At 43.0% G+C, this 20,591-nt stretch overlaps 1 protein-coding gene across 1 annotated transcript; it reads right to left on the reverse strand.

Annotated features, from left to right (window-relative positions):
* Positions 1–5,264: 5,264 nt before the first annotated feature.
* On the reverse strand, positions 5,265–11,936 carry LOC133888864 (probable WRKY transcription factor 12). Its single transcript, XM_062329237.1, has 4 exons — positions 11,422–11,936; positions 11,254–11,330; positions 10,576–10,746; positions 5,265–5,891 (listed from the first exon to the last, which is right to left on the reverse strand). Exons 1-4 carry the CDS (start codon positions 11,692–11,694, stop codon positions 5,711–5,713), a joined length of 702 nt encoding a protein of 233 aa, XP_062185221.1. The 5' UTR covers positions 11,695–11,936; the 3' UTR covers positions 5,265–5,710.
* Positions 11,937–20,591: the final 8,655 nt, after the last annotated feature.

A 20,591-nucleotide genomic window follows, 5' to 3' on the forward strand; every position in this document is an offset into this window, starting at 1 on the left:
GTAGCAAAGCGAACTTTTTTATATATTTTTAAAATAAAAATTGCAAATATATATGTCAGTTTTGAAAAATTGTAGATCTAGACTCGTGTTGTCCATTCAAATATCTACAAGCTACCCATCACCCATTGGAAGGACCAAAGATAAAAGTATGACTTGTACAATAAGAAATAAAAAAGACAAATTTCAGGGATTCTAAGATTCATCTTTTCATTTCTCATTGCACAAGTAATTTTTTTATTTGAATTTTTTGAACAGCTAGATGATAGTATCCTCGGCATCACAGAATTTTTCATAACAAATTTAATAGTGTTTTGTATTTTTTTAGAGTATTCACAACCGGAGACAGCTTCTTTGCCGAGTGCCTCAGGCACTCGGCAAAGGACGATATACACTCGGCAAAGGCTTTGCCGAGTGCTACACTCGGCAAAGGGCGCTCGGTAAACAGTTTGTCGGCAAAGACCTCTTTGCCGAGTGCATTTTATCGGGCACTTGGCAAAGGCTTTACCGAGTGCTAATCTGACACTCGGCAAAGGTCTCCGCTTTGCCGAGCGCCAGTGAATCAAACACTCGGCAAAGGTGGCGTCTGTACCGAGTGCCACCGGGAGGACACTCGGCAAACATGCCATCTTTGCCGAGTGCCTGGACCGTGGCTCTCGGTAAATCTGTGATGTTTGCCGACTGCAATGGCCTTTGCACTCGGCAAAGCATGTTGTCACTTTGCCGAGTGTCATGGCCATTACACTCGGCAAAGTGACTGAAAACAGCCTTTTTTATTTGTTTTTTACATCCCATCCAAACAAACAGAAGATATATATATATATAACAAACATCACCAACATCACATATATATCATCAACAGCACATATATATCACCAACACCACATATATATCACAAACGTCACATGTCTCACAATATATCACAAATAAGTTCACAAGTAATTCAAGTGCTCCATCATCTACAACCATAATTGCAAATAGAAGTACCATTAACAACCACAAGTATCATCACCAAGATGGTCAATGAGACTGGTTTGGTGAAGGATTCGCTGAAGCATGAGGATCGTTCGATGCCGCCGATTGATTCTGCACAAAGGAGAAGAGATTGCATGTGTGAGACAAGATAAATATATACCATACATGAATAAAACTTTCATACTCCACTAGGTTTGACCGTAAGCATGAACATACAAACTAAAACATTTATACTCACAGGAGTAGAATAGTGAGGAGGTGGAGGTGGAGGTGGAGCGAATAGCGAAGGTGGCGGAGCTACACCCGTAGCGGCGCCAAGACTTTGCATGTACTGAAGAATCTCCACCATCCTCCGCTGCTCGGCCTCCCGCTCGGCCTCCACCCTCTCCATCGTCGCCTGCATTTGCTCCCATATCCTCCTCTCTTGTTCCAGCTGGGCCTACAATATATTCACCCCAATGTTACAATAATGCAAAGGAAATGTATGAAAAAACCAATGAACGACGAATAAACCAGGAATAACCTCGAGTGCCTCCACCCGGTGGTGTGAAGTGTCCTTCCGAGGTCGTATGGCCGGGCTCGTGCTCGTGCTGCTTGCTCGAATCTGGGAGAGACTGGGAGTAGCGGCCGAGTCGATTGCGCCGTCGCCAATCCAGTATCGCCCATGCTTCTTGCCTCCTCCCACCCTCATGACGACTTCTCCATCAAGGTCCTCGGTGCTCGGATCGTACTCTGGCCCATGGAACTCCCTTGCCATCGATGTGTACTCACTAAGGCGGTTGTGGACGGTCGCATTGCTGTACGCCTCGGGCCCGTCCTCCGGGTTGTAGTCGACGTCGGACGTCGCCTTGCCCTTGTGGGCCATAGCAAATGCCTTGAAGATGGAGCAAGGCTGGCCACCATGTGACGCCGACTGCGAGAAAAACAGCAAGATGATTAGAAATCATGCAGAATTGAGCGTTAGAATAAATAAATGAATTCGCGTACCCATGTTTCTGCGTATCCGCTGAGGTTGCGGCTGCCTTGATGGTGTGCTACACCTGGCATCATCAAACGCCGCTCCCGGCACAAGTTGTGCGTCTCCTCCCACTCGCGTGAGCACCACTTGTCCACCATCTGTTCCCAGCACTGGGGATGCGCGGCGCACCAATAAGGAATCATCTACAGGCCATCAAGTACATGACATATCAGAAGATGAAATTAAGCCTACTTAATCTCAAAAGGATCAGTATTAATGTTCTGTATTTACCTGCAGGTACTGGTCCCGGGTCAGCGTCATGGTTCTTGCGTCCCTTTTGGTGACCTTCGTTCCAAGGACGGTCCCGTGGTAAGTTACGACGGCCTGGATGCGCGCCTCGTAATGCATGTCCACGACGAGTTTTTTGCAGCATTTGGTAGCCACCGCATCCGCCCTGGCCTCATGTCCGTCCTGGCATCTAAAGAAATCCTGCATACAAACACGATGTATCCATTCATTATTTCAAGAATGTCCAATGAATACGATGTATTGAGCAATGTAGTGCGAGGAAGACTTACCCACAGCTCTTGCTTCACCCGCTCCGCCTTGTTGTTGAAACTCTGTCTCGGATCGGAGCAGACCATGGAAACTAACCCCACCTACGCATCCGCGGGCTGTCCAAAAAACGTGGACAATTCGAAACAGATACGGTTTTAGATATGGAAATATCTGCATATTTCCAACCGTATCTCTTTCGAACGGGAGACGCCTAACTGGGTTACGTGATCTACGACCATGATACGGAAAGAGGGGTTATACCTAGGGTGGCGGTGGAGTCAGGCTAGCGGGGCCGTGGCGGGTCGGTGCAGTGGCGAGGCGACGCGGTGCAGGCAGACCCGCAGCGGCAAGGAAGGCGATCGGGGTCGCCGAGGTACTCCGGCGCCGCTCCGACTGGCTCTTCTCTGCAAAAAAAGAAACATAAAACTGTCAATACAAAATTTCGGCAGCACCTCCCCTGCACGGTGAGGTTTCCAAAACCTGCAAGAAAACCAACGGCACGATGGCCGACATGCACATATATATGAACAGCACGATGGCCGACATGCACAAGATTATATCCAACCACATATATATAACAATGTCACAACCACTTCTACGACTACTTAGACTACCACCACTGCTACTCTACCACTACTACTACCGCAACTACTAGTAATACTACGACGACGACGACGGTATGGCATACCTAGTGGGCGTCGTAGGGCGGCGGTGGTGAAGGGGCCAGGGCGCCGGTGGACAAGGCGACGGCTGGGGAAGCGTCGGGGACGTGGCAACGGCGGCCGGGGCGCCTCCTCCTCCTCCTCCTCCTTCTTCCTCCTTCCTCCTTCTTCCTCCTCCTCCTTCTCTTCCTCCTTCTTCCTCCTCTCCTCCTCCTCCTCTCTTTCTCCTCCTCCTCCGGCGGCGCGGCGCTGGGGGCGGCACGAGCGCCGCAGGCGCGGGCGGCGGTGGCGCGGGCGGCGCTGGCGCGGGGGCGGCGGTGGCGCGGGCGCGGGCGGGGGCGGCGGCGCGGGCGGGGGCGGCGGCGGCGGCGGCGGTGCTGGCGCTAGCGCGGGCGGGGGCGGGTGCGTGTGTGCGGTGTGTGTGGGCCGGCTGGGCCGGGGGTTAAATCCCCTCTTTGCCGAGTGCCCCCGATCTGGCACTCGGCAAAGAGGGGTTTTTTTAAAAAAATTTAAAATTCTTTGCCGAGTGCCAGACGTCCTGGCACTCGGCAAAGAGGTTCCTTTGTCGAGTGTCATGTTTTGACACTCGGCAACACTCGGCAAAGAGGTTCCTTTGTCGAGTGTCATGTTTTGACACTCGGCAAACCCTATTTTTTTTCATTTTTGACCTCCAAACTTTTTCTGCAGTCCTCATACAATACCTGGTACTCCATGTTCCAATATGGCACATTTCTCGGACTTTTTCTATATTTCTTTAATTTATTTCAATTAATTGAATTTTCTTGGATAATTCAAATTATAACTGCTAGTCATTGGAATAATGAAAAAAAATGAATGGAAAAATGATATTCATGTTATTTAGTATAATGTGAGGCCGTATCCAGGAACAGACCATAAATTTCGAACATCTTGTTCACGAAACATGACCACGAACTTGCGGTAAACTTCTTCAGAGATTCTTCGGTTTGCAAGCATCGTACGTGACAACTTGCGCAAAACCTTTTCAAATTTTTATCACAGCCTCCACATATGATATCATGACATCTTGACAAGTTTCATGATTTTCGGACTTCGTTTGCTTTTTATACAATTTAAAAATAACTCGACCGCAAGTTCGTGGTCATGTTTCGTGAACAAGATGTTCGAAATTGGTGGTCTGTTCCTGGATACGGCCTCACATTATACTAAATAACATGAATATCATTTTTTTTTCATTATTCGAATGACTAGCAGTTATAATTTGAATTATCCAAGAAAATTCAATTAATTGAAATAAATTAAAGAAATATAGAAAAAGTCCGAGAAATGTGCCACATTGGAACATGGAGTACCAGGTATTGTATGAGGACTCCAGAAAAAGTTTGGAGGTCAAAAGTGAAAAAAATAGGGTTTGCCGAGTGTCAAAAAATGACACTCGGGAAAGGAGCCTCTTTGCCGAGTGCCAGATGTTTGCCGAGTTCTTTCTCTCTGGCACTCGGCAAATAGCCTCCACGAACTTGGAGCACCAGGTATTGTATGAGGACTGCAGAAAAAGTTTGACCACCAGGTATTGTATGAGGACTGCAGAAAAAGTTTGGAGGTCAAAAGTGAAAAAAAATAGGGTTTGCCGAGTGTCAAAAATGACACTCGGGAAAGGAGCCTCTTTGCCGAGTGCCAGATGTTTGCCGAGTTCTTTCTCTCTGGCACTCGGCAAATAGCCTCTTTGCCGAGTGCGAGAGAATTCTCTCTGGCACTCGGCAAAGAGGCTATTTGCCAAGTGCCCGATAAAAAGCACGCGGCAAAGTCTGAGACACTCGGCAAAGAAGCCGTCTCTGGTAGTGATTGGAACGTAATATTTTTTGAATTTTTAAATTTATCCCTCGTTAGAATGACAACATGTGACTAGATTTCTAATTTTTCAAAACAGACACATATATTTGTATTTTTTATTTAAAAATATATAAAAATAAAAAATTCCAACGGCGGCAACACACTGCACTACGTCTCGCAGCTAATTCAATAGTGAATGGAAGTTTGTCTGCGAGCTCATGTTCGTTTGGTTGCAGGAGCTGCTGAGGTGCAGTCCACAATCATTAGCAGCTGCACGCATGATGAGCAAAGGGAACTACTAAGGCTACAATTATAACTAGGTAAATACAAATTCCTGTACCGCCTACAACAGCAAGGTGGCCTCGCTTTTTGTGCCTTACATGCATAGGACTTTAAGCCGGCACGCGTACCATTCTAACAGCATCAGATGTTCACATGTATCATATGCATGTAACGATATGCATCCCCATAGAATAGGATCGACCTTGCAGCGAACCGATTGGTTGGTTTCTTTCTAGAGATGTGCATGCACAGAATGATTGGTGGCGTCGTCCATTTTACAGCATTAGTTGCTAGCTTGAGATGCATATATAGGCACAAGCTACTACTGAACAATTAACTTGTCTGATGTATTCATCAGAAGCATCAAGCTCAGCTCAGGGCACTACACAGCTCGATTGATCCATGTATTGCATGCAGTATGTATATGGTGCAGTAGCTAGTTTAAGCTTGCATGCGCGCGTCGATCTAACTAGAGCGAGGTGAAGGCGCAGCTGCCGGTGTGGCCGCCGCCGGCGTCGTCGGCTTCGTCGGTGCAGGGGGAGTGGGTGTGGCGGCCCTCGTAGGTGGTGATCACCATGCGGCAGTCCTCCGACAGCCGCTCCACCCGCTTCTTCACGCGGCAGTTGCTGTGGGTGCACCGGTAGTAGCTCCTGCGAGCATGCAAACGACAATGGCTGATCAGCGGACAGAAACCCGGCAAACTTAATTGCCAGTACTGTACTTAAACAAGTTTGGATTGTTTTTCTTTTGTGGCAACAAATATGGAGTTTAAAATTTTGATCCAAAAATATCGCATGTATATCTTTATATGAACAATTTAATACTTATAAATATAGCTGCAGAAAATAAGATGAAGAGATCATAGGCCTTTGCATATCCATTGTAGCAAGTTCTAATATAACAAAACAGGTCATCTGCGTCAGATGACTAGTGCCAGCTAGGTCAGAATCGGCACTAATAAAGTATCAGTACCAGTTTGTAACATCCTACGTTTGATTATTGATTGAGCCGGGTTGAACCGTACGGATACTAAGTATCAGTGCCGGCTCTCGACACAAACCGACACTGATACTATTAGTGCCGGTTTATAATTTGAACCGACACTGATATGGGTCTGGATCCGTTACTTCATTAGGCTTTTAGCTTGCAAGCCTCATGTATGGCTCTCTCCTATCTCCTTTGTGCGCCTCTCTCCGCATCCTCTCTCTCTCACTTTGATCCCCTTTGTCTCCTCCCTCCCTCGAACTCTCCTCCTCTCATCTCCTCTCTCCCCAAGCCAAGCTCCCTATCTGATCTGCCCCCCCCTCTACCTCATCATCCTCGCAAGCACCAATCGCCATGGGTAATCGCTTGCTCCTGCGTCAGATTTGTCAACCTAATTAGTGCAACCGCATCGTGTGCCTTGGCCTAGACCGCAGCATCGACACCGAGGAGGATGAGCTCCACGTCTGGGTCGCGCATGCGATCGCCTCTGCCACTAGCAACCTCCACCCTGGGTCTGGTGCCAAGGAGGGTAGCGGCGGGAGCAAGGGCGTGGTCAACGTGTTCAGCTATACGCACCTAGCCATCGTCGCCGATGTCCTCGAGTGCATGAACTGTGGTCGCCCCATCGTCGATGGCCGCTTCGTACCCCACCCCGAGAAGTGCATGGGAAAGGTAATCCACCACTATTGCCATTCCCTTTAGATCTTAGTTACCTCATATTCAATCTTTTAGCTCCTAGCATTACTCTTAATTAGCAACTAGGCATCAAAGTGAAATAGAAGGCCTGAATTCGATTGTTTCGTGAAATTGAATGGACTGCTGATATGTGGTTTGTGCTGATCGGAGTGCTGGTGATATGTTAGGTTCTTTGGTTCCCTAATAACGTATTTAGAGTTAGTAAATAACCTGTGTGAGTACTATTGCCATGCTTCCGTCTGAGCCTTTATTGTTTGAAATGAATGATGCAATTTGTTTGTTTGTTTTGTGTTCGAGCAGCTCTAACTTACAAATAAATTACAAATCTTTACTTCACTGCAAGAGTTGATGATGCCACTTTCACACTTCAATTATAATGGAGTTGCACCCTTGTCTTGCTATATATTGTAGATGGTTAATGATTGCATGTTGAATAATAATAATATTTATATTTTTCTGACTTTGTTATTTAACTTAATTTTTGTGCCTAATATATGTTACACTATGTTGTGTTAACTCTTTTCTAAGGATTGCAGTATGCATCAATATGGAGTTTGCCTAGACATCAAAACAGACTCTTATTCTAATAGCGACTCACCGACATGAACCACCATTTTTTATTAGGGAGATTGGTTGGTGATCAGGGTTCGACGTTCCCATTAGTGAAAATATGATAATTCCACACTCATGTAACTAGCACTAGACAATTATCACAGGACCTTCTGAAGCCTTTCTTTTGTTTATTTTTATTAATTCACTATAATGGAGATATTTTAGCTAACTTAGTATGAATGTGAATTTGGTCGTTTCAGTTACTGAAGTACCTCAAGACATGTGAACCTTGGGTTCAAAGCATTACCCAAAAAGAAACGTGCAAAATAATACAGAAGATTATGATCCTTCCTGGAAAGTGCATTGTCCCATGATTTTTTTAGTACCTAGCTACAGCAGCTGATTGTTCTAGCATATATAGACGGATTGTTACCGTGTGAAGTTAGTATAAGTGACATGATAGAATTATGATAGGATATTTTAGAATTATTTCTATATTTAGCACTCAACTTTCTAAATTGCAGTGATAGTTTAGAAACATACATATTACGATTTATTTGATTGATTGTATTGTAGTATTTGATTGGTTATACAAATTGCCTTAAGGTTACTCAGGAACTCATTTTCCTCAACCATGCTCAATTGGATATAGCTATTGGAGTGGAGTAAAGGATACCAAGGTGGTTGCTCAACCAAGGAGCTAGATTCTATAAAGAGGGTGGGGTCATCAATGTCGGTTCATGACAAAAGCCGGTATTGATATTTTGAGTATCAGTGTCGGTTCTTTGTTATGGACCAGTATTGATAGTCATGAATTATTAGTGTCGAGTAATTAGTACCGGTTAAAAACTATCACTGATAACCTTTTTATACCGGTACTGATGACCATTTCTATTGTAGTATTCAGGAATCAGTGTCAAACTAAATCTATCAGGCGGTCATCATTCTTGCATTTCTTTTTGTCAAATTTAATGACTCTTACATCCCAAAACCGCGCATCCAGAGGCTGGGAGATGGCTGAGATTTATCTTCACACGTCTCCCATTCTTCAAATAAAGTTGTTTAGTGATATATTTCACTGTGATAATATTCTAACTCCGTAGTATCAGCAAAACTGTTTGGTGACATATTTCACCATGTCGGGCGCATGATGGATAAAGACGCAAGTGATCAGTTTTTGGAACTACACGCAACTACATATAACTGTTTAACTTCAAATATGCATGACAAACTCTGAGAAAAGTTTAATTCTTTCTGCATAATAAATTTACCAAAATAGATATAAATTATATGGCAGAGCGCGTTAATGTACTAAACTATATGCAGTTTCACTGAATCTCCATTGGTTAGTGTATCTATGCAGTGATTTTGAAGAGTATTGTGGCATTATTCAAAAGCATTCAGAACACAGACAAAATATGGATAGGTATATTTTCCGGCATTATGTAGTATATACCAACTACATGCCCTCTAGGAAAAGAAAACGCTTACGGATGAATCATATGTAGTCTGAAATTTGAAAGATTCTACGGGCCAACAATCACGGACAAGCTGGCTTGCCTTTCCTACGGCACATTGAGTGTCTGAAGAAACATCCTAATCTGAAAATGTGTGCAACGTTTGGCATTTGTCTGGCATTTGTCACGGCGCATCCATATGCACTGGTTCATGTGCATGAGTGTGTCCTAATATTATTGCAGATCATGAATGATGATAGCTTTTACTAGTGCATGCCCCAGAGGATGCATGCATGATCAGAACTTAGACCAAGCAGGAAACAGGAAAAAGACTCTTTACAGATTCTTGAAACTGGTATACTAGAGATTCCAGCAATATGCACCGTCTGTCTTTTTTTGCAGTATTGCATGACTTGACTCTTTTGATTCGTTCGAAAATGGATTGCGTGGTATGGCTCCTACAACACCATTTTCGTTGATGTATCTTTATATGACATGTTTGAGCGAAATGAACGTAAAATGCTTTACTGACAATAACAATACATAATATAACTGCCTTTTGGAGATTTATTGTGAAATAATGCATCAAAATTGTGAGACAAGATCATTTAGGCGTAAGCTAGCTTATTTAATTATCAAGACCGCTGGCAACTGTATCTAAAATGTTCATGTTAATTTGTTGCATCATATGTCATCTCAAAACTCCTAAAACAATTATCCTCATCTAAACACACATAAACGTATTGCGAAGCATGCTCTTTCTTAACCTAGCGATACGTCCGATTGCATGATATTCACTCTTCTAGAAAAGGATCATCTAAGTGCTATTTGTCACACCGATCGAGAAGCTAGTAGACAATATCATCACTCCTCGATGGCACCGATCTTCACAATGATTAGTCAATCAAGCAAGACATCGAAAATCCACACATTTGCACTCAATAATCCGCATTCTATAACTTCCTAGGAAGTTCTCTATTCGAGGTAATTGACTTCCCTTAGTTTCCATAACTTTATATTGGTACAAACTGATAAAATTACAAATTTATTTACAACAAATTAAGTGATAAAAGCTTCATATGGCCAATCTGGGAAAAGTTATAGATATATTGATTTCAGATTTTAGAAAAGTTGGTTGCAAGGTAGTAAATCATCAAATCGATCTCAATCCAAGTCCTTGGTTGGACTCCGATTTTCTCAATCTATTTAGCTTATTTCAACAGTATAAAAGCTATCACTCCGATCAATAGATAACTCAATTGGCTAGCTATAGCTAGACAGCTAGTTCACTGAACAATGCGGATGCTACTACACCGCAACATATACTAATTAGTTGACCCATATCATGTATATGTATGATTTTAAGGTAGACAGGCATATGAAGTTATGAATTCTGGTTTCCAAATTAAGACCATGAACAAGCATAAGGAAGAGCATTCTACGCACACACTTGAATTATAGTTTTGGATTATTGTGTGTGAGGAGTAAGATACACTAAGAGCCTTGTTACGTAGTAATTTTACAGGAATTTCGCAGAAAACGGCTCAATTGCTATAGGATTGGTGGGAAAATATTCACCTCCCAAACCGGGCATTAGGGTTATTAGCATTCTTTATTTGCCATTGTGTGTACGTACGCATTATACCTTGGATGGACGCTGTTCTTGACAACCTTCTGGCCGTACTTCCTCCACCTGTAGCCGTCGTCCAGCACATCCACGTCGCTCCTGGTCTGGAAGCAGAACCTCGGCTCCCTTATCTTCCTCCTGACCTTCATCCTCCCTTTCTCCGCTGCCGCAGCTGGGCCTCCCTTCCACCTGCTTACCCATCACCACATGCATGCATGTGTGCCCATTAGTTCAACGCAAAATCCCTGTTGGCTTTTCACAGGATCGGCACAATCACGAAGAATACAAGAATACCAAACACACGCAGCTCTTTTATTTTCTCACAGCACAGTTCGGCTCCTATACGTACTCGTAGACCGCACAGTTCGGCTCATATACGTGTAGCTCTAAAACAGAAACTCACGCCTAGGACTCCAATACGGACACCCGACATGGACTTCGTGCACAAGCATTGACAGGCCCAAAGACGTTCGCTCGTGCATGCAGCACATGCATATACAAAACTCACGCAAGCATGCAAGTCATACTCGCATTAACACTAATCAAACTACCTAACACAACAAGATTAAGTCCAACAAGCCCCTCATCTCCTATACCAAAGAAAGCTTAACAATCGATCAACCACACCACACTACTACTCCCATGTGTGAAAGAATCAACCGTGTACTACGTGAATTACGATGTGGTCATACGTACCATGAACTTGTGCCGTGGCAAGTGGTGCTGGTGGTACTACCGATCTCGCCGCCGGATTTTGCCGCCGAGGTGCCCGCCTGCGAAAACCAAGATTACAAGGAGTAAGGAACAACCCGGAGCATGATATTTAACCAAGCTGAGCGCGCGCGCACGCGGCGCGTCATTTACCTCGCCGGCGTCCAGCAGTGTGGGTTTCTCGCAGGCCTCGGCGCCGGAGGAGCAGAACGGGATCCCAGGAAGTAGCAGCGGGTACAGACTGCAGTGGTGGTCCGAAGAGAGCATCACGGCATGGTTTCCTGCCTGCTCCTGGACCAACGGCATCTGCAGAAGCTTGTGCTGGCTCGGCAACGGAGCAAGAAGAGAAGGGGGCGGAGGAGGGGCGCATGGACTGAGCGCGTAGAGGCTAGGAAGGAAGGTCTCCAGCTGGCTGCTTCCCTCCATGCACGCAAATAACAAGATAGATCAAGCATGCAAGTGTGGGTGTGCTGCCAGTGCTGGTGATTGATCGATCGATCGATCGATGAAATTAAACTGGTCTTGGGGGCATGAGTGAGATGCGATGCCGAGGAAGATTTCTGTCTCTAGGTTTTAAAAAAAAAGTGGTGGGCAACTTGGCAGCTGGCCAGTAGCCCCAGCTGGGAAGCCTGGATAGGACAGCCCCTTTAAAGAGCCTTTTGCTCAAATGGTGGTGTGATGGCAGTACGCCAGTACCTGTTGCTGTAGTGGTGTTGTACGCCTAAGCTAGTGCTTGCAGATTCATCAGCTCTCATATGCCTTTTAGGTTATGTCTTGACGTTACCTACAAACTAACTTGGTGTTGCTTTTGTCCTAGGGTTGTTTTTGCAACAAAACTTGGTGAGAAAAGAAAAGGCATGCCCAGTTCTGAAAGAGTCTACTTTATCATCTTATGTCTGATGCAGTAAGGTAACCAATGAGTTCCCTGATGATTTTAATGGCACCGTGATGCTAATTATATATGCATTTTAAGTAGCACATATTGTGCAAGTTCTGTTTAGTTCTTAGGTCTGAACTGAATTGTGAGAAAACTACAAGTTTTGCTGCATCCTAAGCACCAGTCAAACTATGTTTGTAAGAGCAACACATGTAGACGACTGTCATGAACGAAAATCATTTTCACCATCACAGCTTTAGTGCTGTTTTCAGCAGACTTTCACCCCCACTTGGAGCAAAAGCTTTCATGAGCATATATTACTGAAGCGCTCGATCCGGGTACAAGAATATGCAGTGATTGTACCTTGTGTTCCTTGCAATTGCTCAATAATTGTGGGGCATGCACTCCACTAAGAGCCTTGGACATACAGATACACTGACTACAAGTCTGTTTCTTGAATCATCACCATCTGGCTGCCGCCTGGATACATCTAGGATATATACTACAGTAATAATCTAGGCCACTAATTCAAGTTTTGATGACTAATGAAAACGTGATCATCATGACTAACGTGTGTTTTGTAGGAACTATCAAAAGTAAGGTACGGTGATAATTTTTGGGCTACTGGTTTTCATGTTGATGGTTCAAAGGTTATGCACAAAGATTAAGGACTAATTAGTTATAAGTGTCGTTTGGAGTTAAGAGACACTTGGACTAGTATAGGTCTTTACTTTTCTTTTGGTTGTACTATTAAGGGGGTTGAGGACAGTAGTTTGACCTAATTAGAGCTAAAGAGTTAGTTGTGATGTACACTAGTCAAGTCTAGCACTAGGTAGCTCAAAGGAAGCCCAAGAAAGCAAGGATAAAAAAACAGATCAAAATTTAGAGTGAAATGGAGAGGTTCAAAAATTTTGTGCACACCGGATGATCTGGTGTTCACATCGGAAGATGAACAATGATTCACCGGAAGGTTTATACAGAGAGCAATATTATGTTCATTGGATGATCCGATGATCAACACTAGATGATTCACCGGTGGAATTATACAGAGAGCATTTTTGAGTGAGAGTTTAAAGCTATACTCATCAGAAGTTTAGTTGAGTGCATCGAAGGATTGTACAATGGATATTCCGGTGATCATCAGAAGGATCACTGGAGTAATTATACAGAGAGGGTGTTGGAGATGGTTGAAGATGCCATACACATCGGATGTTCCGGTGTTCATGTTCAAACCTCACCAAATCATCTGGCGAGTATAGCAGTACAATAATGACTATATTCCAAGCATTGTTGAGTTACATTTATCAGATGTTTCAGTGATGGAAATGGAGGCATCACCGGATCATCCGGTGAGTACAATTTTTTTGAGTGGAGGGGTAACGGCTAGTTTATGGTGGTTAGCTATAAATACACCCCATCTGCACCATGAAGACTCTCTTGGCTGGTGGTTGAGCTCAATTACATATTTGGAGAGTTAAGAGGAAGAAGAAGAAGCACTTAAGTGATTTTCAAGCTCCTTAGTTGTAAGATTAAGGACATCTTTAGTGTTAGGAAAGTAACTAGTGTGCATTCAATCATCTTTTTGGTTTAAATTAGGTCAAGTAAGGTTCTTAACTTGTTACGCTTGGTGATTGGCATCACCTAGATGGCTTGGTAGTTTTTGATCTTGAGGGGTTTTATGGTGAAGTGATTGTTGAAGTCCCAAGATGATCATATGTTAGTTTATAGTCCACCAATCCGGAGTGAAGAAGGACTACTACTAAAGAGTGTTTAATCCCTTGCGTGTGATCAAGAGGGAGTTATTACCTTGTGAGGGTGCTCCAATGAGAACTAGGGAAAAGTGGTAACTCCTTGATAGGTCGGGAAAAAATTGAATCTCCCTATCTCTTCTCTTTACTTTGAGCAATAATTCTAGCATTTAATTTTCATATTTACATTTTTACAATTTACTTTACTAGTATTGCTTTGTTAGAATAGGGATATTGCTTGATCGAGCTTGCATATATTTCACCTAGAAACTAATGCACATTAAGATTAATAAGGTTGCTACTTTTCTTGCAATAGTTTATAGTGTTAGAAAAGTTTTAGAACCCAATTCACCTCCTCTTGGACATCTTAATCCTACAACTACCTATCATTTGTGTATACATAGATGATAGGTACATGTGCATGGAAAATTGCAAACGCTTATTGCAACAGCACAATGCAACGACAAGCATGCATTGATGCCTATATGCAGTGGACGTTCGTGCATGCCAAGTTTGTATAGTACAACTGACACTATACGATCCAGCCTCTATTTGTAACAGAATCTTGCGAAGCTCACATGAAAACCATATATATGTATGCATGCATGTACAAGACAGGAAACAAGCGTAGCGTTTGTGCCAATCATATGTCTGCAGGCTAGCTGCAGCGCAGCAGCGGCAAGTGGCTGTGCCGCCGTGGTCATGCAAATGGTCGTGTGCATGATACAACGATGGAAAAACTAGGGTTTTAATGGGCAAGTAGTGGTGGGGCTAGCACACCATGACCAAGAGCAGCCATGACCAACCAAAATGCATGCACTGCAGGTTTGCAGCAGCAGCCGCAGGCGCAGCATGCAGCCGCAAGCGCGCGCTCTGGTTGGTGTTTCCAGATTAATCCGCAGCTGAGCCAGCTGCAGCGGGGAGAGGGATTTTTTTATCATTGCAGCTGCTGGCAAAAGCCTCTTTTCAGGGCCATCCCTCCGTCTTCCCATTTGGGCCACTTGCTTAGCTTGTGCATGGGGTCATGGCCTGTCTGTCCTTCGGCTAGCCTTTGCCTTGCAGTCATCTCTCTGTCTCTACCCATTTCAGTCTCTCTCTTCCCAAATCCAATGCAGTTTTCTTAGCAGGGTTGCATTGCGACCAGCCTAATTAAGTGAACTGGAGATATAAGTTCAGTGATGTGTCATGTGCGATTGGTCAGGAGGCAGACAGGGGGCATGTGAAGAGCAGCGGTGTTGCCGGCCATCTCTTTTTGCACGGTGTTCCTAGCTAGAAAGGAAGAGTACGCCAGAGGCCAGAGGTGAAGTGAAACAGGCAGTGCTGGAAGTCTACTACCACAGAACTACAGAAGCAGCAAGAAAAGAATAGAAACCTTAAAGTGGTAGCCTAGTGTACAGGGACAAGGGAAGATAGGGAGAGATGAGCTACAGCAAGTACTCTTGCAAGGCACTAGCTAGCCAGGAGTCAGCCGGACAGGCAAAGACACTAGTTTTTTTCATCCTTGGCCTCACTTTTCATCCCTAGCTAGTCGTTGCGTTCAGAGTCATGGTCATCTTGCCCTCCTCACGGCAAAATGGTCATCATTGCTCTGATAGACGGCACCATGTCCCTTTGCTCCAGAAGAGGGCACCAAGAGGAATTGCTTAGATCCACACCATGCATGTTTAATTTGCCCTCCATAGATCGTAACCGGTCCTACACAAGCAAAAATGAATTTCCCCATAGAAAAAGTTGTTTATAATTAGGTTTTTGAGAAGGAGAAAGGAGTTCTAGATCCAAACCCAGTCTACCATGAGAATTTCCACAAACCAAAAAAAAATCCAGTCTTATGAACAATCGGCTTTAATCGACAGGACAATATTTCATTTAATTTCTCTATTTGTATGCTCTATGGACTCACCTGATGCATACAATGATCTCTGACCGGAATCATAAGCCATTCGAATACCTCCAAATGGCCTTTCTAGGTTGCACCTCTTGCTTATTCACACTCGGCCGGCCTAGAGATCAGACGACTATCATGACACGCCCCATCTCTCTCTTATGATGGTGATTGGCTCTTTGGGTCCATGGCCTTTTCTTACCAACTCTGGCTCTGGCTGTGGGGAGAGACCTGTGATGCGATCGCAGTCCATGGAATGCTAGACCAGGGCTTATCTTCCATGTGTTATCTCTCTGTGTGTGTCTGTCTGTCTCCATTCGTGTTTCACCTTCTACCCGATGAAATGATGCACACTGCTGAACTTATGCTCCGTCTGTCTGGGCATGTTAAAATGTCTGCCAGTGCCGTTCCACTTATTTGCGTTTGCAGAAAGAGAACAGAAGAGTCCCTTGTCTGTTTTGATACCGTCCCAACCTTCTTCCTCTAATCCTTAATCTCCTTAATCCTTTGCATCACTGCCAGTTCTAGTGCAGGGTTGAAATGAGAACGGGAAAGAGCAACCAATCCGAGCTGTGCATTCAGGTGGTGGCCTTTTTTTACTGGTGATGTGGGTGCTGAGAGCTCGCACCGCTAGTCGCTGCCGTTGTGGGAATAGCATCATTTTTTGTTTTTTTGGGGTGGGAGGGGGGCGTCCCCCTCTCTCTTAACGGCTCTATGCGCAGACCGCTTCTACAGTGATTGTTAGGAGATAGAAACGAATTAGAACACTTAAAACTAATAGATTTTAATATTTTATAAGATAATATTATATCAGTCTCTATATAAATATGTTTTATATTTATCTGGTGTGTTTACTGTATCATTTAAAAAGATTGTAACTTTACTATAAAAGTAAATTGTAAGTAAATAAATGCAGAAACATAAATAAGGTAGAGAGGACAAACTCGTTATAAATGACTTTTATCCCGAGGTATCGATAATATAAATATCATATCTAGTTTACGTTAAAACTCTACCAAAGATATGCTCCCGAACGACACTCGATCGTGACCCTTGAGCCACCAATGCCTCAAGTGGGTAGAGCCATTAAGACACGAAGGCAATGTCTCACCATAAGTCTATCTTCCGGTCACTTATCATCGTCTTCACTTCAGAACTTGAGCCACCAAGACAAAGGTCTTCGCATCCTCATACAAGAGTCTTAGCTGTCACTCCACACCAAATCAGAGGGTCAACAAGCTTAAGCCACCAAGGTCCAAGGTGGCGACGAGTCACCAAGACTCTAAGGTATACCGACGTACTACTTGGTGCACTCTAGGATGACTCTTGATCCACTCTCTAGGTAGCAACACCAATAACTCTCTCTAGACCTATTACCATCAATCACTCTCTAAACTTATACTTAATTGTCTTGGATGATCATGTTAAGCATTTGAGTGGCTTGAATATCTTCTCAAGTGTATGTGAGCTTCTCTGGACTCCATCACCTTTAAATGACCAAGTGGGGGCATTTATAGCCTCAACCCCGTGAATTAGTTATTTCCCCAACAACTCAATTTTTTTTAAACGTCGGATGATTTGATGTAAATAGATTGTACTCATCGACCATCTGACGTGCACATCATCCACAAACTAGCCATTGGAAACCCACTCAGACTCATTGTGAACGCTGGAAGGTCTGACGTGATGTCCTCATATGAACGTCGGAACATCCAGCGTGCATACGATGCCAACCGAGCCATTTGCAACATCTTTGCAAAAAATGGTATGACATGTTCATTTTGTGAACGCTGGAACATCCGGGGTGTATTATACTTCACTACAATTTTTTTGAACACCGAAGTATTTTCTTTGTGAACACCAGAGCATTTTTTGAATGCTGGAGTATTTTCTTTGTGAACGCCGAAATATCCAGCGTGCATATTTTTAGTCGATTAATAATTCGTATTTTGGGCATAACTTTCTACTTAGAACTCCGATTTTGATGAACTCGGACTCTATGGAAAGCTTGTGAAGAGATCTACAAGATTGTATAGAAATCTACTCTATTTGATCACATCAAAATTCATAGACACAAGTCCAATTCATTTCTCTCTTTGTTCTGGTTTCGGTGACTTCTCTTTTGTTGCATCCATTAGACCTACTAAAATATATATTTGACAAATATGTTAGTTTCGTTGACTATGTTATCATTAATCATCAAAATCATATGCATGCCCTAAAAGGGTCATATTTGCTATAATCTTCCTTTTTGTGATTAATGACAACACAACCAAGGCAAGTGGCAAATAGTAAATGATATAATTTTAAAATACACAAAGCCTTATCATTTTGCTTGGATGTATGTTCTTACCACTTAGTCCCCATTTAGTCCCCATTTTTTTATGGCTCCCCCTTTCAAGAGTTCTTCCTTTGTCTACCTATTATCTCTCTTAATCTACACATGCAAGAATTCTTCCTTTATCACCCTTGGCATCCCTAGGTATCTTGCTTCTTTGTTCTTATTTAGATATGTCATATTGCAATTTGCATCTTGCTTTGGTTATTAAAATTCCCCCCTTTATCAACAATATTCGAAAAGACTATAAACACATGTTGAACTCAAGGGAAAATATTACAGCACATACGAGAGATCTTCATGAACTATGATCCGATAAAATGATATCGATTGTATGGATTCAATTCAAAGATATGGTACCAATTGAATTGAAATGAGTTATGTGGACACAATTTAAAATAAAAATATAATATAGTTTAAACTCCTCCCTATATGTGTGTATACACATGATAAGAGTGAAACATATGCACTAGTAGCATCTAGGCCCCTAGGTAAGTGTTAAGTGTTTTGGTGATTAATGACAATCATATCATTGTGACTAACAATTTGTTTTGAAGGGAATCAAAAATTTAGTTCAGAATGATAATTGGGTATGCTTGGTCCTTAAAGCAATTATATGGACGATCAAATGATATGTGTGTCAACATTAAGGATCTTCTAGTTCTAAGTGTCACAAAGAAGATGAATGACACTTAGAGTAGTATAGGTATATTTTCTTAGTCTTTTGACTATACTATAAAGAGGGGCTAAGAGTAGTAGTTTAACCTAGTGAGTCTAGACTTGATTTTATGCACACTTATTAAATTCTAGCACTAGGTATCTCAGAGAAGCCTATGGTTGAGATGTCAAGAAGTTGGAGCTCAAGAAATTTTGAATTGGACGAGCTCATATTCTTTTTAGTTCATCGGATGATATGGTCTTGTGAAGCTTGTTCTCACCGGATCATGTTCATCGGATGATATGGTCTTGTGAAGCTTGTTCTCACCGGATCATGTTTCGTTATCAAGTCAGAAAACACATTTCATACACAAGATGGTCCGGTGATTAAAGTTGTGAAATCACTGGATGCTTTTCTGGGTGACACGTGTCTAAAAATATTAGAAGTGTTACACTGGATAGTCCAGTGTTAGTTTGTTTAGAGCACTGAACTAATTTAAGCAAAAGTGGAATTGTCCATGAAAAATTAAGTTCAACTCACCGGATTATTCAATGATGCAATGATGAAATCACCCGACTATTTATTTCAGAGGCGATTCCAAGTGATGAAGTATGAGTTTCAGTTCACCGAATGGTCTAGTGATCATGATGTGTGCACCAGACTCTCATCACCGGAGCAATATTTAAAAAGAGAGTTGCTTCGGATGGTGTGAAGGAGTTTTACTCACGGGATAATCCGGTGATGGATATAATATGTACACCAGAGCATTTCCTGCAGAGAAGTTTTTTAGGGCAAAAGAAGTTCAACTCACCGGATAAACCGGTGATAGCAATGAAATCATCACCAGAGCATATTTTCCAGAGAATGTTGCAAAATGGCAGTTTTGCTATGTTGTACTCACAGGATGGTCTGGTATTAAGTGTGTGCTCACCGGATGATAACATCAGACCATTTCTTAGCAGTAATGGCTAATGACAGCTGGCATAGTAGGGATTAAAAAATTTACTCATTCGATGTTAACAAAAAAAGTGGGTGGTCAGGCAACGACTAAAATTTAGATCTCTAGCCTATAAATACCCCTCCACTTGGTTTCATTTGGCTCTCTTGTGACCCAGAGGAGTTCATACACTGTGTGTGTCATCAAAAAGTAAGAGAGAGCACTTGAGTTGATTTTCAAGTCCCTAATTGAAGAGTAAGGATATCATTAGTGCTTGGAGAGTAGCAAGTGTGCATCTAGCTGTAGTCTAGGCTCGATCTTGGTCAAGTGAAGCTATTGTCTTGTTACTCTTGGTGGTTGGCAATACCTAACCGGTATTTGGTGATTGAAGGTGTCTCAGTGAACTCTTTGAGTTCTTGTGAGAGTCCCGAGATGAGCTATGTACTTGGTTTGATTCTTGCCAATCCGGAGATGGAGAAGTGGCAATCATGAGGTAGTATTTGAGTCTTGGTGACTCAAGAGAGAGTGATATCCTCGGTGGATGCTCCAACAAGGACTAGGGGGAGTGCCAACTCCTCTGTACCTCGAGATAAAATTTGGTGTTCTCCTATCCATCTCATTACTATTCCGCAATTTAATTTGAGCATCTACATTCTTGGAAGCTTTCAATTCTATATTTTCTTAGTGTCTTTGCTTGCTTGTTTTATTGTCTTCTCCTAGCTTGATTGTGTAGTTGTATTTTCTTTCTTCTAGGCTAAGGTTGCTATTTGTTCTAGATTACGGTAGAAGTTTTAATTGCCCAATTCACCCCCTCTCATGGGTCATTTGATCCTTTCAATTGGTATCAGACACTCATGCTATTGATAGGCTTAAAATCCTAGAG

Source organism: Phragmites australis, chromosome 13, assembly GCF_958298935.1.
Source record: "Phragmites australis chromosome 13, lpPhrAust1.1, whole genome shotgun sequence".
Classification (NCBI taxonomy): Eukaryota; Viridiplantae; Streptophyta; class Magnoliopsida; order Poales; family Poaceae; genus Phragmites; species Phragmites australis.

Coding starts and splice junctions, on each gene's coding strand:
- LOC133888864 (XM_062329237.1), bottom strand. CDS start 11,694: ATGGAGGGAAGCAGCCAGCTGGAGACCTTCCTTCCTAGCCTCTACGCG. Junction 10,747..11,253: donor TGCCACGGCACAAGTTCATG/GTACGTATGACC, acceptor ATGGGTAAGCAG/GTGGAAGGGAGGCCCAGCTG. Junction 5,892..10,575: donor AAGAACAGCGTCCATCCAAG/GTATAATGCGTA, acceptor GCATGCTCGCAG/GAGCTACTACCGGTGCACCC.